The 19,006-nt window shown below is 38.4% G+C and overlaps 1 protein-coding gene across 31 annotated transcripts in view; it reads left to right on the forward strand.

The window, feature by feature from the left end:
* LOC148654491 (uncharacterized) overlaps window positions 1-19,006 on the forward strand; it is a 263,900-nt gene that overhangs the window by 198,417 nt on the left and 46,477 nt on the right. For 15 of the 31 annotated variants that reach the window (XR_015941480.1, XR_015941479.1, XR_015941482.1 and 12 more), the window contains one exon: window positions 4,319-4,432. The exons of the other annotated variants lie outside the window; for them this stretch is intronic. Coding sequence is in view for 4 of the 15 variants with exons in the window: in XM_088646744.1 (XP_088502870.1) it covers window positions 4,390-4,432 (43 nt within the window). In the remaining 11 variants the exon portion in view is untranslated. The remainder of the gene's footprint in view (window positions 1-4,318; window positions 4,433-19,006) is intronic. 31 annotated transcript variants of the gene reach the window in all.

A 19,006-nucleotide genomic window follows, 5' to 3' on the forward strand; every position in this document is an offset into this window, starting at 1 on the left:
AATAACTGACCCTGCATGAAGAAAGGACTTTTACATAATACTATATATAAGTTCAGAACATGTCAGGGCTGTGAAGATAAAAAATCTCTCCAAGCCCATTGTTTCTAATTTCACCTCTGACGGCCGTGACCACTCTAATCTCTCCGTCTGTGTTCTCAAAGACGGTTTTCCGAACTCATACATCAGAAAGACTACCGAAACCAAACTTATCCTGCAGATAGGATCACACATTCCCCCTTCTCTTAACGACAGAATACTCTTCTTTTAAATTTTCTCCATTCATTGGAAGTTTCATTTCACACCTCCCTACACCTATCCTGACTTCACACCTCTTGATTGGCCTCTCTTTCTGTCCCCTGCTCCCACCTCTCACTCCTCCTCCCTCCCAACCTTTGTTCTCCTGCTACTTTACCTTTGCCTACTGCCTTGTCTCTCTCACACCTGAAGAAGGCTCCACGGCCAAAATGTTGTGTTTTCTTTCTTCTTTTTTTCAGCATGGAATAAACCTATTACTTGTTCCTTTGCAGCCTACTATATATAATGTATGTAAAAGTGTCATTTTGGAATAATTCTGTTGTGACATACAGTATATAAAAGAAAGCAAGTTACCTGAAAGCTTATAAACATGTAAGATTTTCTTTAAGGTACAATGGGGAATTATCTTTCCTCCACTCATCAATTCACCACATTTTTTAGCTTCAAAGCTTAGCGAAATAGGAAACATTACCTTTCTGCTTGGTCATGTCACCGTTCCAGAGTTTGGAACTACTGTAAGTGTCAGTACATTGACATATAACTCTAAAACACACTAAGAGCAACTAGTTTCCGTCATGTGTGCCTCAGACTCAGACATGGCAGTGCAATCAGCCTGTACACTCAGTGGCTGGACAGTGTGTCTTATGGGAAATCGCTTTTCTTGCACTCACTAAATTTAAAGTACGTGTAGGCAGCTGAATCTGTGTAGTTTTATAAGCTGGGACTTGTGTTCTACACTCAGAACGTTAACATTGTCCATCACCTTTTTGCTAAGGCAACAGGCAGAGTTTGAGGCTGCCGCCTTTTTTCAATGACAAGATGATTCATTACTGTAATTTCAAACGGACTACCAGGAAAATTAAAAGAAGCAGCAGGATTCATGAGGTACACTAGTTCAACACCATTAACCATATTCAAGAAGCAGGACTAGTAATTCAGCTTTCCAATGAGTGTGATTTGCCAGAACAGGTATGATTAATATTTTATAAGAAAGTTTTTGATTACATTTGCATACCGTTTGGGTTATGATAAGGAGTCAGGGCTTTGCAAAGAACTGGCCAGCAGCCTAATCAGCATCATTCACCTGAAGCTGATATTGTCAGTGCACTAGAACAGCGAGGGAAACAGTATAAAGAAATGTTCCCCCCAAGAGGATCATTAAAGCTCTTTTCACCCAGAACAAATGTCTGAAGATGTGGCAGATGGTTTCAAGTCAAATTATGGGGGGAAAATTGGGCTGAATTTTTAACAGAATGTACTCCTTCTTTGTATGTGCTTGCAGTAAACCCAGAAAAAACTATAACTCTAACAAAGATTAGGATGCAGACTGTAATACTATAGGTGTTCAGCATTATTCAAGAAAACTGAAGTAAATCAAATATGGTTTGGAAGTGTGTCCAAAGAAAATAAGAACAGCAAATAGGACATGAAAGTTCTTTTGCATATTAAGTAAATCATGTATGAGTCTATTAGGTAAAATGCATTTTTGTACAATATTTGGGAACCCTTGATGTAGACTTTTATTAAAATGAATGTAAAATAGCCTAACAAATGTCAAATATGCTAAATGTTGGACTTTATGTGAAGTAAGCAGGTATTGCTTTTGAAGGAGCTGTGTAAAATACATTCAGTGCTTTTAATTTCTTGAAACTCATGTCACCATAACCTAAAACCAATGAACAATAAAACAGATTTACATAAATCAAAGCAGTAGGGTAGAAAGAATTAAAACAGAGACCGTAAGCCAGGTTTTAAAAGTGCTTAGAACAACAGCAAAGACAGCATGGTCTTCTAGTGTTCAGACCTTCATATTGGTAACTGAACAAAGACCAGAATCAGAAGAACAAAAAAAGTTATAGGTACTGAATGTACTGAATATACACTACACTGTTATTTCACTCACGTAGTCAGGTGGCAAACTGTTCGCATCCTTAAAAAGGACAGTATTTTCTCATTATACAGTAATTTATTAGCTATTAATTTGCTATTTATTTTTTTAAGTTATAAGTTTTATAAGTTGCTGTTTCCTGGATGTTCACAGCATGATATGATGTAGTTTATATTCGTCTGACTCTTCACTGGTTTGAAATGGTTGGGAATTTCCAGAGGTTACAAAAACAGAGATTTGACTGAGTTAGAACTTCCCATGAAACTACAGAAAATTGCATACAGGCAGACACATTGCACAGTAAACATTTTTACACACTGGGCAGTCCATTAATTGTACCATTAAGAGAGCCAACCTCAAATAAGCTGTAGTGCTACTCAAGGAGAAGACAAAGAATGATTATTGGAGCAAGATCTGTAAAGAACTCAAATGTAAATTGGAAATGTTTTCCGGGGCTTCTTATGTTGTTATATTTATGTATGACTTTTCTGAAAATCTGGAGGAGGTCAGGTCCATTTAAGGTATGTGTTTTTGGTGTTTTCTTCATGTCATGATATACAGTCATTGGAATGAAGTTCGAACTCCTGTAAGGTTTTGTATCATTAAGGGGTGTGGGAATCATCGCAGGGAAATGTTTTTGATGTGTTATCTTGGTTGTTTTAGTTTTCTGTTCAGGACGTGGTCTCCAAGGAAATTTTGACACTTCTTCTGAGTTCCGCTTCTGCTGTTAGAAAAGTGTGTGCAAATGTTTGGTTGCGTGCAGATGCTGAAAACATTTTTGAGCCTGCAATCAGTGGTGTTGCAGGGCGTTTTTTTATTCCTGCAGTGTTGCAGCAGTAATTAAAGTGAAGTACCAAAAATGTTGCTTTGTCCTGTTTGAAGCGGTGCACAACCATTTAACATACTGTACATCATGTTTAAATAATCATGAACTCTTTTAAGAATATATATATTCCCGGTAGGCAGTACACATTTGTGCAGTATTACAGTGCAAAGGAAGTGTTGTTGAAATAAAATCAATAAAGAAAATAGATTACTCAGTCTTTCCTAGTGTCATCCATTTTTGAAAAAGTGTTTTTTTTGTAAATAGCCTCAGAGAGACCACTGAGCACGATAGTTTCCATTTCCAATTTATCATTTATCTGCTGTGCATGAATGATTATGAACTTGGTCGCATGACTCAATGGGAGTGATTCCAAGACCCATTATGAATGATTCACATGTGCATTTATTATATAGTAATTTATACTGTTTTACCTGTTTTTTTTGGTATACAAGAACAGCATATGAGCTACTGGAGATATCAGAGGGCTAGTTAACTAAATTGTTAAAGCCAACCTTGGAGAGTGGTGTATTTGTTTTCAAGCATCACAAGTGTGCAAGCATTTTCAACATTCACAAATCTCCCTTTGACCACTCTAGTATTAATTGCATAATTATGTAAAAAACCACATGTACTAATCTCTGACACACTCTTTGAATGTTTACCACATTATTTGTTGTGCACAGGCCACATCAACTATGGCTTGTTTTAATATAAGAAAGGGCTTTGAAAATGTACAGTACATGTCAAACTAATTAATAAATGAATTATGGATCTAATTAATTAAAGAGCGGTATGGGGGAGGGTTATGAGGAAGATGTAAGTATGTTATCACATAATCGATAATACCAACTTCCTGTACAACCATACAGAAGCTGAAGTTTACACACATCAGAACACACACTGACACTTATGACTCTTATCATTATTTTTGCAGTACTGTCATAATACAAGCCTACACTGTCACAATAAGTGACAGTATTATATCATTATAGTATGTATAAACGTATAGTATGTATAAACGTATGTATATCATTTACATGATATTACATTGCACATTATATTGTGCAGTACATTAATAAAACAGTAATTCAGGCAAAGAGTTTTTCCAAAACAATAATGCAATGAGGAATTTCACATATCTTAATTTCTACCGTTGGGTTGCTCTTCACACGGTCATGACTAAAAGGTTAACACAGCAAGCACACAGCAGACATTGCACGCATGAGAGAAGCAATGGAAGACAAGCAAGGACAAGACAACAGCCGCACATGTAATGTCATAGGGTTGAACAGATTTTGAGACAGAACTAGGTAAAGATTATTCAAAACCGTATCTCTTGTCTATTGCAGATATTTGCAGTTACTGAGTATATCAGAAGAGGGCTGTGACGGAGGATGGATAGAACATCTTCTGTTACAGGATGATAAAGGATGATTTTGTGTTGGCTTATGGAGAAAATGCAAGTAAGTGGAGCGTTCCCGTTAGTAAAAGGCAGGAGAGTAAAGCTTCAACTGTAACTAATTTAAAAGTAATTATTTTGGCAGCTGTGCTAAAAAGCTTTCTGAAAGTAGGATCAGCAACATGGGGCGGCTGTGAGTTTACTTGCTCTGATGTAAAGTTCTAGAAGTGAATGATTTTCTTTAAAAGTTGTTTGCAGTGATAAATATCAGGACTGATCATTTTCCATTTGGGTTCATGCAATGGCTGAGAAAGTGTCGCTTCCAAATTACATACTGTACATATCGGGTTGCATAAAGACTTGAAGGAATGTAACTTTTACGTAAGTCGGGGAATGGGTGTAAGGCCGTATAGTAATGTAAAAAAGGGAAATGTGTTTTAATGCTTTATTCTATTTTTCTTTTCGTTTCATTGAGTTTTATTTTGCAATTTCCGTAGTTGTGACCTCTTCCCATTGGAACTTAAAAGTGAGCTGACACTACCGGGCAGCTTAATTCTGTTTCATGAGTGCTTGGCTTTCGAGTAGGTATTGCATACATTTAAAGGATGATGCCAGAATCGGAAAAAACGCTATTGAGTTTTCAGAATAACGGTTTTTGTTCATAGAGTAAAGCCTTAGTAAGATGTTACTGTCAGAGTTACTTGTACATTGTACTGCCACTGTCTTTAGTCAGCAGGCAGAGAAAGTGGCTAGCAGCATGCAATGTATTTCATTGGTAAAGGATATTGTTGCAGTATTTAGTTGTACAGGGAAAATGCCCTTTCAAGCACACGCAGATGAAAATTTTAATTTCTTCCAATCAGCACTGTAAGAGCTCAGTTGGCTCAGACAAGATGGCTGCCCTGTCTGAACTACATTTCCCAGAATCCTTTGGAGGAATAAGCTACTACTTTGTCACCTGACCTGTTGCTGTAGGACAACTGATCAGATGATACTTTAAAAAGCAGGAAGCAGGTGCTTTCTGGATTGGTGTTTATCTGCTGTCTATTGACTAGAAGGCATATCCTTTATGTGCTCCATTCACCAGAGGTAGAATTACCAACCAAGTCATGGTGTAACTGTGGACCAAGGAACATTTGGAAGTTCTCTTGTGAAGAGTGCCTAGAGGTCATTTGTGAAGACTGAAATACTGTTTTTAAGCTAGTAAGTAGCTGTGTAGCCCAGCCATGATAGTTAGGGACTTGAAGAAGTCAATCAGGAGCTCAAAAAGGAGCTATGTGTTTGGTTAATTTGTTTTGCATGTTTTGCTTGGTTTTCCTTCATTTCTCTCTCTGTGATTAAAGAGCTCTGTTATTTAACCTCACAGCTGTGTATGAGTGTGTCTGTTGTCCAACCCATTTTTAAGAATGCATTAGGGCATGCCTAGTGGGTTTTCAAAGCACATAAACATGCTGGTGACATACCTCAGCCAAGGAACTGACTGCAGCAAACATCTTACAACTTAAATTATCAACAAAGTACTGAATCTGATATGAAATGAGTTGTTAAAGATGTTTGACATTGTAACATTGTTACTATATGGCAATGAAAGCCAGTGGGTTTTTTTTAACTAGCATCAGCAACAATCAAGAAGGAAGCACAAAAGACTGGAGATCAAGCATGTCAGACTTGCTTAACTTTCTTGTTGCAACAGGTACTACGTGTTTAGAACTTCAATGTCTGTGTGGGGTAATTAATGCTACTGCATCAGCCCTCCCAAAAAGATCACCAGCTCTAAACTTTGCAAAGCTGTGTAAATCTCATGGTTGGTGTCTTCACCTTTTCTGCTCCGCTAGATGGTGTCTACTTGCATCATCCCTAAGATCATTTCCTTCCAACAGTGCTACTACACTCAAGATGTTCCTGGAACGTGGCAGGACAGATTACACTCTGACCTGGGCAAAACATGTACATCCATGTCAGTCGGCAACTCCTTTTACTTGTTTAGGAATATTGAGAATCAGTTACTATGAGCTGACATAAGAGCAGCCTGTATTTTCAAGTAGCACAGAGAATGATTTCTGTTTCAAGATGAAATAATATGGAGAATGCAGTCTTGGTGATGGTGAAAGAAGTTTGTGTTGAGGCACAAAAGTTGAATCTTGACACAAAAAGGTCAAATAAAAAAGTACTCATGAGTTTTTAATCACAGTGCATTGAAAGTTGTATTAGGTTGTTGATCACTTCACAGCTTTAGTATTAATGTTAGATTTTAATCTGTTATTCGAGAGAATGTGTCACAATTAACAATTTGCAATTGATTTTCATGTCAATTTTGGGGGACTGAGAATTAAGTTGTTACAGCTGAGCAAACCAATTTTTAACGAAATGTACATGCTAAAGGTGTAGAGAGATTAAAACACTACAAAAATATGTTCTGGGATAAGCAGTAGCTAAGAAGAACAATATTCCAGTCACTGATGTTTAATTTAGATGTTGCATTTGTAACAACAAAGGAAATGAAGATTTATGCAATATACTGTAATGCAAAAGTGTAATGATCATTCTTACCATGCACATGTAATTTTGCAATGCAGAGTTTCCATTCTGCAGCCACAGGAGACTTATCTCTTTGGTCATCATTGGAACAGACAAGACTACCATGTTGCAGTCATTAATTCATTAGGACATTGTGGAAAAATGAGATGTGGTTCGAGCTGCTGACAGTTTCATCTGGAGAGCCACAGTGGGACCAAATTTCTTTACAATGCGACAACAGTGAAGACGGTCTGAAGACAAATCCCTATCACACATTTTCTTTTTTAATGTAATCCAATACTGAGTTCAAAAGCACCAGCAAGGAAAGATCAGCACCTCTTCCACCAGCTGTTTCAGTTGACCCTTAAACCAAGTTGTTTCAAAAATGTACTCTTATATAGCTATGTAACACCTATAACCCTTGAAGCCTATTTTCTTATGCAAGATATTTTGGTAATCTGGAACACTTGTTTTGTGTGCATAGGAAAAACTGAACTAATTTAAAGTAAAAAAAAACACATACAGTGTCCCTATAGAAGACCAGATATTTTCATGTCATTTGCTTAAAATGTAGTCCTGGCAGAAATATAAGTCAATGAGCTGTTTCGTATGACCTACTAAAAGCATATGCTATTTTCGGGTATTTTCAGCTGACATCTGCTGTACTGAATAAATTCAGATTGCTTCTTGCTATAAATTGTTTTTCATGACTACCAGTCATACTCTATATATGTCTTGTCATTGTCTTGCCTTGCCTTGTCTTTTTCTGCAAAAAAAAATGAGTCTGCGATATTGTTTTGAGGAAACAGTACAAATCTTTGGCAATCAATTCTGCTTCTTTTCTGTCAAACTCCCCATATTTATTCCTGCAAAAAATATTTTCCTGTGGAATTCCATGAATGAAGGATAATTTAGGCTTCAATTAACTTAACAGCTGAGTTTCATAAAGCCAATGACATGTGTCAAGCATGCAGTAGATCCAGGACATGAGTCACTAGCTTTCAATCGTTTGCATACATTTTAAAAAAAGTCCCTAATTGAGCTTAAAAAAAGAAATTAAAGGTGTCTTAAATTAAACACAGTCATCATTAATCAAAGAAAGAGTCTTTATCTCTATTTTTCAGGGCCCTACCTACAGTAATTCACTTAAGCAAAATATTAGAACATCTGTTTGGACATCTTCAATGCTGTACAAACTCAAAGCTACCTGTGCCACATCCTTCACTTGCTGTATCATTACCTCTGTATCAAGCCTGCTTATTTTAATATGGCATGGCCAGTTAAAGAAGAATGAAAGGGTGTGTCATTTAGGGTTAACCTGTGTCACCAGTGCTGAGCAAAGACCAGAGTTTCAAAGGTGGCATTTCTGTGCCCGCCAGAATGTGAACAGCATTTCCGATTTGGAGCTTCAGGAACACAAAGAGGAAAGAAATGCAGCCCCTGTGAGACCTGAGAACAACTCATCCTCATTCATGAAACATTCTCCAACATCCTTTCTTCAGTGCCAGAGTTTTTCTCTTCTTGGAAATTCTGGAGACATTAAGTTACTTCCTGCCAAATGAAAAATAGAAAATTGTAGTTGAAAAACAGGAGCCTTGCAACTATTTTTAGTGTGTGTTAAACTGTCTTTTGTAAGGTAACTGTTTCAGCGACATTTCCTTTAATTCTGTTTGACTCCTGGCATCCTTAACCTCCTCCCGCACATGTTGTACATGTACACACATCTATATACATGCCCCAGTAATAACAACCTCGTTATTTCAAGTTTAAACCTGAAAGCAATTTGGGAGGTTCAATTTAATTACATTTTACCTTGCAAATCTACTTTCCTTGGCTCTTCAGAAATTTTGAATAGTTTGAACTTAAGTGTAATTAACAGTTAATAAATTATGAACAAACTTGATCACTGAACTTGTGACAGTTTGAAATGTTGTGTGCTTTCATTCCAAAGTATAAGGCTTTGTTTTTGCTGTAAAGGTTGTTTTACTGCTATAAATTGTCCCTTACTTGCTTTCCTTGAGAAATTCTCAATGAATTCTTCTTTATACGATTATTTAAGACATATGATCTATTTAAAAAAAATAGAAACTGGTTTTGATGTTCGTGTCTCTCTTTTCTCTTGATCTTGGAAAAAAAATGTTTGGGCTTTTTGCGTTGTTTAATGAAACTATTTACTAAGCAATAACATTTCTTAATCTAGATTTTGAGATAATCGCATGTTCTGCATGACTGAAGTTTAAAGGCTCAATCTCTGAAATGCATTGTACAGTGCTTGTATTAGGTATGCAGGTGTTAATACATCTGGTTGGCTAAATGAGGCAGGTGATGTAGCAAATAAGCATATATTAGACATGAACCTGATTTTCAGACTGACTGCAAATCAGAGATAAAGGAAATTGATGTAAATGTGCTTTAACGAACTTTAAGGCACACTCTTTCTGATGTTTCACCATGCAAGCAGGTGCAAACATCTGATTCTGCTGGAAATAGCATGAGAGTCATGGTATAAGCAAGGCCTTCATCATAGAAATCTTCGAAAGTGGAAGATAGCTTTTGGTTGTTGCAAATGGCTACCTTCAAATATGGCAAGTGGTAAAAGTGGTGAAGACTGCAATATGTTGCTTGTCGCTGACAATTGACTCATCATGGATTAGCTTCTGCAGCTGCCTCCTGAAATCCATTTTATGGAATTTTCAAATAGTTTCTTGGGCGCAAAGTGAGTCTTTGAAGACCTTGGCTTTTGCTGGTGGAGTTTATCCTCCAATCCATACCAACAGTTTCTACAGCCAAAGTCAGTTCTTTAATGTATTGTGTAATGCATGTAAAAATATCCTCTATCTACATTAATTATCTAAAGATCGTCAGATTTTTTTGAGCAGCAGCTTTGTCTGATTTTATCAGCTTTAGCCTCACTGCTACTGTAGTGATGCCCATCTCTAGAAAACTAAATGTAGTTCTGTTACTGCTTGCATCTCTTTCAAGACTTGAAGGGTATCTGTTATTGAAAGCACTGATGACGGTCTTGAATATGAGTTATCTATTGAGATACCCATATCAGCAAACATGGAATTCAAAAAGATCAATCTTGCATTTGAAAAATGCCTGAGGTTTAACAAGTGTGATTCCCAAACAACAATGAGAATCCTGACAAATACTAGACACTAAACACATGTCTTGCAACTTCCTGTTGTGGAACTTTACATAACATAGGAGGTGAGGACAGCCAGAATCCTCCTTTAAATTAGCCTTGTGTTTCAAGAAAACTTCGTCAGTGAGAGTTTTGTAGATTAGCCTCAATTTGCCTATGATCAGTAGCTAAATAAAGGAAACATCTGTTCCTCTGCTGTTCTAATGTGCCAGATTGTAAGGGGAATTAAAGAGGAAACGTTGTTGTGTGAGTCCAGTATGAAGAGCAACTGCTGTCTCAGAGAGAACAGCTGTCTGATGATCTCTCTGGCAGGAAAGCCACAAGCGCCTTGTGCAGCCTAGCTTTACTAAAACTTTAAAAACCAGCCTCACAGAACAAAAAAAGGGAAATGTGTTTGTGCTACAGCCTAGAGGGGTAGCGTCATTGTGTTCAAAATGGGGCATCAAATCCAGGTTACCAGGTCAGAAGGCCAGCTCATTTCCTAATTGCACACCCCTCTAGCTAGTAAGTAGCAGATTGTTGCATATTCCATTCCATTAACTGTACCATACACAGGCTTCCACCAGATGGCCATCTCCCAGCAAGCTCAGCACTGCCATGACCTCCAGTACGGCCATGGATTACAATGGGCACTGATGGAGGCATACAATATGCATTGTAGTACAATAAATCTAAATTAAGATCATCACTGCTTCTGCGTAACACTCCAATATAAACAGCCCCTTCTGTTAAAAGTTCTCCCAGCTCGTCTCAAAGTCGTTCTTAATCAGACTGATTATTCTCCGGATTTACCGGAATGTTGATGTACATTGTGTTTTTCAAAGAAGCGTTGCTCATCGCCTCCCATCACTTCCACTTTCCCGATCCCAGTTGGACATCTCAAAACTAAAGAAAAAGATTTTAAAAAATCAAAGAACTGGTTTCAACCAAGGTATGTGTAGCTGATTGTGCGTTCTAATGTGTTAGTCAATGTTTAATGGTTCCTTTTTTCTGGAAACCAAAACTTTGGTCTTGTCCATATTAACAGTCAGTGTTCAGATTTGACAGCACTGCAGTTCCTGTTCCATGGGAAACAGCAGGACCAGGTCATCGGCACAGATTCTTGACTAATCTCTCACCGCCTGTTAGCTCATCGGCGTATAGTAAGTTTCAAACAGTATTGAGCTCGGCTTGTACACCTGTCTCACCTCACCCCGGTGGAGAACTGGGTCCTTTTGTTTCAGGTTTTTCATTATGCATTTGTTCTCCAAGTACTGTACCTTTAGTCATTGAGATGGACTTTGTACTCCTTTGTACTCATGGACCGTATCTCCTACACCACTTTGAAGAAGTTTGTAAAGTATTCCTTCATTCCAGATTAAGCCAAAACCAATAAAATGGGCAAATATTTTTTCCTTGAACTTTTATTTGTTTAGAAGTGAGTGTAGTGTGTAAATGTGGTGTAGGCTAGTATACCAATCTGACCTATGCTCAGTACAGAAGGCCTGTATTCATCTGGCATACCACCTGGGGGCACGTACCACAGTCTGAGAACCAAGGAACGAAACCACCTCTTCTTGCTGGGGTTTCAGGTAATTCGTGCCAGTGTGTATCATAGCATCTCAGGGCTGAGTCAGATGCATCTCTGCCTGGTCTCAACAGTATTTACCTGCTCAGGGTATTGAATTGCAGTGCTGAAGGGGGTGGTGCTGGCTTGTCAGAACATAAAATAATGTGACATTTATCAGTCTGATTGAGCATCCAAAAGAAGGGGGTAACACTAAAGCAACACATCTCAAACACGTCTGGAGCTAAAGGTGGCGCAGTTGCCAGTAGGTGAAGAAGCCACATACTGTAGCTTCTTCACCTATTCATCACCTGTAGTCAGTCCATCTTAAAAAGGGCAAGACAGGCAGGACAACATGTGGACATGGGGAGGATATGTAAACTAAACACAGGCTGCCCCCCACCCAGGAACTGAACCCAGGATCTAAGAGCTATTTGATCCAGCAAGAGACAGCTGTACTTAACTCCATGCAACTGTGCTGATGTTCTGCAGTATAACAAAACATGAGTCTAACTGCCAGATTGGACCCAAGCACAGAGGTGAATTCACAATATTATTATGATTTAATTATAATTTTACTGTTGTTTGCCAGTGCAGTAGGGTATTACAAATATGAACTGTATCTTGAGATAACCCACATTCAGTAGTCAGTGTTTCTTTAGCTGACCAAGCCTTGGTGACATCCAGACAGATTTGTCCTGGAACTCACTTATTCTTTGCAAGACGTGGGTGGTGATGTTCACTAGTAGAAACTTTTGGTCTCACCCTCTCGATAACCAGATTCAGAAATAGGAAGATGTGGGAAGGCTTTGAGAATTTTAAAATAAGATGTTAAAAAAAAATATTTTCCCAGCATCTTGTTTTCTCGTTGTTTGATGGTGGGAAGAACCCATAACTTCCTCTAGAGAGCTCCTGGGACAAAAACTCTTCTCATGGGGAACCAGTATAAATAGTCTCCTAGATAAGGCGACAGAACCAGATGGATTACTGTATTGTAAAAGGTTATTAGTGAAGAAGGAACAGGATTTTTTTAATACTGCTTGTATAGGAACACTTTCCGTTTAGCAGTGCGTTTGTTTTATTCTTGCCATAATTAAAAATAAAACTCTTTAGCAGCAGCTTTTTTATCCTTGTATAGAAAGGCAGTTTAAGACTTATTATCTATTCAAGGAGAATGAGCCGGGATCCCATTGAGGTTAGTAGCAAAGCCATACGTTTTCAGCCCAAATTGCGTATTATGGTCTAGACACTGTTGATTCAGGTCTGGGTTTGGTCTTCATCTGTCTGTTACTGGGACTTCATTTCAGAATGAATTGATCAACAAGGCTGCCTGGAGTTGGGTAAGCCAGGGACACTCAGGTAGCTATGTAACAGTGACCCCTTTGGTTTCCTTGGCATATGTGAGATCTCAGTATTATCAGAAAAGCCTACATCACACACTTCATTACACACTCTGCTCTAAGCGCTGTGGCTCTCGTGGTGTGAAAAGTAGCAAATGGTTGAACGGAGCACAATTCAGAGGAAAGCGGAGACGGCCTCAACCCTCCTAGGCTGGTGTGCGGGAGGCTGTGGTTAGCTGAGTTTCCTGCTTGTTCTCGATTACAGTTCGGAGGTACAAAAGATAAAGTATTCGTCCATTTTGGATTTACACAGAGAACATAAAGGGGTTCTCTTTATGTTGTGAGGTGGCCATTGATTGATGTGGACGTGATCATTGGTGTTATTGCAATGATGTGGCCATCATTGCAAAAACCTTTAACAGATTATGGAATGAGACCCACAACCTGGATAGTACAGTTTCAATACCAGGCTGTGTATCTCACAATCCATGGTTCATACAGTATACGTCAGGGGTAGTGCTTAATTAGATAACACCCACCACAATTTAGGGGGACAGATCTCCCTTGCATCCTCAATTTGCCATCAACATTGCCTTCTGCAGAAGGAATATTTTAATATTTTAGGAATATTATTTTTATTTATTTATTTTATATTTACTTTGTATAATTTTCCATCTATTCTGATGTCTGTTTTTGCTTGTCTTGGGCTGGACTGCTGTAACACGTCAATTTCCCTTTGGGATCAATAAAGTCTCATCTATCTAGCTATATAAGCAAAACTTTGTAGAGTGTAATAGGTGCTCTGACTGTCCTTCCTCTGATGCCTTATCCCTTTGATTCCCATTGTGAGTTTGCATTGTGAATAAGAAATGGATAGCCTTACTTTAAGGCTACATGTAATTGGGGACATATGTAACAGGCCTCACTCACAACCCCATAGACCTCTCAGTAGCACTGAGAGACCAATATAATGGCAGAACAGAATTCACCATAGCTGGTGAGGATAAGGACTGAGAGTAAAAATCCCAGCTACAAAGTTACATTGTACAGATCATTTCCTCATCTTTTCAAAGTCAGTACATAAGCATATAACAATTAAAATAATGATCTGTCAAATTGACGCTGTGAGTTACATTCAATTTCTCCTATTAATTTTTGTTAACTAATACAAACCGTTGCAACATCAAGACAGGGTGACTAGTGTGTCTCCTTTTGCAGTGAAAACTCATCACATCTGGGCTCTGATGTAATGTTGAGTCAAAGGGTCATATTAACACTTTATTGCGGCTGCAACAGAAAGACAAAACCTTACATGAATTAATGGCAGTTGCTTTTTTTCACACGTTCTGGGGTATTCCCGTTTTGCAAAAACAGAAGAAAAAGAGCTGTGATCATTTCGTTTTCAAATGTCTTTTTTTTTGTTGCGCTGCAGTGAAAAAATTAAATCTACAACACCCCAGCTCGATAAAAAAAATTGTGATGCAAATGACGGATTTCACAGTGGTTTCGTTTGCTTTTTATCTATGTTCTTTGTGTGCTTTATTGTACCTGAATGTATGAGAATTGTGTGTAAATAATTTATTAGTTGATTAGATACTGGTAAAATACAAATTTACAGGACTGTTAGTGCAAATGACCCTTATCCATTTACTTTAGGCTTTGTCCACGTACTGTAATGGACATATAAGCTTTTCATTTTTATGTCCAAAAAATTTTTTGTCTTTTGTGGAATTTCAATTTTTCATTTTCCTCTTTATTATAAACAGATAGGGTAAACAGGAGTAAATGTCCAGAATCTGGATGTCTGCCACATTGAGCTGGTGGGTTTTGAACCAGAATGTATGGACACTTTGGTTTTATACCTGTATATTATTGTACATTCTGCAATTCAACCTGGATAGTGGCATCTCTGCTAAGCAAATACTTCTAAAAAATAATAATACCAAGGTGTTTCATTACCAGTATTCCTTATTCCTTCTGCCATCTTAAAAAGATCACCAAGACATGCTCTCATGCCTATTTCTGAGACAATGTGTCTTTGGATCATGCTAGCACCTCCATTTGTTTGGACCATCCAGACTTTTCTCACACTCTGTTAAAGGTCCCCAGCTAAAACAAAGGGCAGAAACCAGAACTGTAACTCAGGGGACCTATGTTCTTTTCTCCATTTCTGCTTCTCCTGCTGTTCCTTCAATTCAGGAATTCTGTTCTATCTAACAAGGCATTCACAGGTTTCTTCTGATTCCCACTGACTGTCTGACTCTTACTGATCTCTCATTGTGTAAATGTGAGGCAGCAGAGACCCCTTGGTTTTGGCTGTTTGTAACTTCTGCATTAACTGTAAGAGAATTTCATCTAAGTGTCATCCTCAATGTGGAACTCTGTTGGTCATTCTTAAAGATGGACAAAACATGGTTAAAATCCGGGATGGGATCCGGAACAGGGACAGGGAATAAAAACAGGTTAACAAGGCCAGGCGCTCTGAGCCCCGGACTCAGATGGTCAGGACGTCATGATGAAGCCTATGATGTCGGGTCTCTCCTGGATCCACTGGTAGGTGGGATTCTGGGCATCCATCTCCCAGTGCTGAGCCAGGCATAGCAGGAGCGCCTGTCTTAAATGAAGATGGACTAAACATGTGGCAGGTGCATGAAATCAACTAAAATACAAAAGGGCTGGAGCACCTTTAAGAGGAGGGATTCCGATCGTGACAGGTTTTCTAGCATGAACTGCTAAAAAAACTGTCAAATCCTTTCAGGTCTTATCACATTTGGACCTGGACCTTCTAAAACTGAATTTCTTCTTCATCCATTCTCTTGCATGTTTGGGATGATTGTCATGCAGCATGACACAGTTACATTCAGCTTCAGCTGACGGGCAAGTAGCCTGATATTCTCCTGCAGGGTTTTTTGATACAAAGCTTGACATTTGGTATGAGGTTCTTATTGTGGAATGCAGTGTTTGCTTTTCACCAGACATACTGGCACCCATGTAGCCCGTAAGTTCCACTTTCAACTCATCTGTCCATAGAACATTTCTACAGAAGTCTGGAAGGTTATCCAAGTGCTTTTTGACAAACTTGAGATGAGCATCAATGTTCTTCTTATTGAGCAATGGTTTCTGCCTTGTTACTCTTCCTTGAAGTTTTACCCAGTGTTTTTCTGATTTTGGTGTCAAGAGCACTGACTGTAACCAACTCAAGAGAATCCTACAGATTCCTACAGATTTTATTCTGTTGGCTGTGGAACAGTGGAAACCCAGAGATTTAGAAATGGTTTCTAAACATTTCCCATGGTTGAAATGGTTGTAACATTTTCCAGACTGATTGGCGTCAATGGCCATGAGGTCTTCAGAAATATTTTTCAAGCAGGGCAGGATGTGCCTCTAGATTCTGTGTGGTAAGAACTACACTATGATGATGAGAGCCAGTCTGTGAGTTTTATATAGAGTAGGGCTACATAAAGAAGTTCTTGACTCTTTATAGGTGTATAAAAATATGAATTAGTTTGACCTTGTCTGAACTAATGCTTTCTTAATGTTTCTATGGTTCTAGTGTTGTAGACAGCTCTGGTGACTGTGGTTTCTAAATCAGACTGCTGTGCTTAGACAATAGAACTTCACCAGATCATGGCCCCACTTTGCATCTAATATGTGTAAGACCAACAGACCATATTTGGATGAAAAAAGTTTTATGCAGACTTTGGCCTGACCATTTCAGCTAAATCACATATTTTTCCTAATTTCCTAAAAGAGATAACAAACCATTATGCAGTAGTTTGGTCACATTCCAATTCACTTGTCACAACAAGATGAAGAACATAAAGGGATAATGTACTTAATGTTTTAATGTTTAACATCGGCTAGCATTCGCCATGAGGTCAAATCAGCCAACAAACCCTCACTTACACAAATGTGAGGAATGAACCAGGGATGCTGCTACCACAGTGAAGATGGGATGGAGGACGGGGTGACAGGAGAGATACAGTCGAACAGTGCCCAGCAGATAAAATATTTATGCATAAGAGAGCGGAAGTGGGAGATTACAAATTGACCTTCCCTCAAGCTTCTGTTTGACAGCTCCATTAATCTGTGAAATCATACCGTTGCCTTAATATTTTTTTTTATAAAGCTGCCTTTCAACATCTTATTCAGCAAACAAAAATTCACACCCTAAACTTACTTACTTAGAAACTTTAATGCTATGTACTGGTTTTGAAGTAAACAGTTTTGTTATTATCTGATTAACTGAATGGGAACTTTTTTACTTAAAGAATGTTCGATAAAAATACTGTAGCTTTAATTTGTACTTTAAATTGTTATTTTCCATTCACCTTGCTTTGCAGACAGCATTTTATGCCATTTTTTTCAATGTAACTGTGGGAAAGATCATAACAAGTTTCCAGTCACCAACAGTAAAACAACTGTACTCGATGGTGGGTCATACTTTTCCAGTACTTTTCTGAGAATCTTCATTAGAAAGTTAAAAAACTGGGTGATCACGCCTGACACTAAGCCGTCCTGTTTACAAACAAATATACATAGTGAAATCCCCTGTCGTTACATAAAGAAAAAAATATGAGTAATACTGAGTAATACAGCCGCCTCGACCCTAAAATACTAAAGCTGTAAACACATTTTTAAATAGCCCAAGAGGAATTTTTAGAAACGGAAAAGAAACAAGGGGGTGTACCACCCCTGCCCACATTTTAACAAGAAAAAAAAAGAAGTAAACACTTCTGAAAATGACTTAAAGAACTTAGATTTGTGACCCAAAGTTGCCCTCAGAGACAACCTGACTTCCCTGCCTATGACCACCCATAAGCTATTAGCTTGTGCACCAGTCCCCGCCTTGCAGCACCCTAGAGAGATGTGAGAAGAGGCAGGGTGGAGCAGTACTGAAATGAGTGTGAGAGACACCCTGTTAGGGAGGTGAAGCAAGAGAGGGGCAGGCTCAAACTTTTCAGATCTAAAACAAGGGTGAGAATGCCATGATCAAAAGGAAGGCTTGTGATGGCTCAGGCTCCCCACTTGGCCTGCAACCAGAAGGATTTCCAGTCTGTGTACCTGCAGACAGACAGTCAGTGTACCCCTGTGTAACCATTGTGTATCTGCAAATGTATTGTAGAATACATTCTGTATAGAGAGAAAAAATGTCAGTTTCCTTGGCTACACTCTCCCTTCCCTCCCCGCCAAAACCTCCTAAATTATTGAAAAGAAATTACTCTAAAAAAGGAAATTCTGAGGCTATCCTTCAGCACTGGCTGTTGTTGTTTTTTTCTCCATAGCATTTGAAGAGAGGTGATCTTGTAAAGACATTTCTTTCTCCTTTATTGTCCTTCTTTCCCCCGAAAAATATAATTCACCTACTTGTTTGGTATCATAGACCCAGCCCATGAAATTGCCAATTGTATCATAACATCATGGCTTACAACAATGACCCCTGTCTTTTGTTTTTACCGTATTGCAGACGTACAAAACAAAGTGCGCTAAGTAAAATTCAACAAGACATTAAGAATTTAAAGCTTTGAACTGGAAGAGTTCCTTTTTTATTCCAGTGATTTCTTACCTTACAGAACCCTCCAGTATAAAGCATAAACTGCATCCTCTCACACATGCATTGTCATGTATTCACTGCTTCACAGTCTGCGAAGCATATCTAATGATGCACTAATGACAGAAGATTCTGTCAAGTGTAATTATTTTTTTTTCTCATGCATCACACATTTCTTATTACTCAGACGTTATGTCCCGCACCATTTCTGAAAGGTGTAGGAGTAAGCCATTCTTTGTCGAGGTATTACAGAGGAAATCAGAGCTGGGGCAGCAGCAACCGTCATTGTTTAACACAAGGAGTGAGTCATGCCAAGAGAAGGAATTTCCATTTGAAGTTTCACTGTTGAAGTCTAATAACCAGTTAGATTCATATTCTCTCGTTGGATTATTTGACCATAAATTGCATTTGTCTTTGCAATGAAGCTATATTAATTCCCCAGCAGAGTTGTATTCCAAATTGACGCATCTTTATAAAAATTACGTGCTCTCAGTAATTATCCACACAAAGAAATTAGCCTCACTACGGATTGACAA

Source organism: Lepisosteus platostomus, chromosome 9, assembly GCF_059453375.1.
Source record: "Lepisosteus platostomus isolate fLepPlt1 chromosome 9, fLepPlt1.hap1, whole genome shotgun sequence".
Lineage (NCBI taxonomy): Eukaryota > Metazoa > Chordata > Actinopteri > Semionotiformes > Lepisosteidae > Lepisosteus > Lepisosteus platostomus.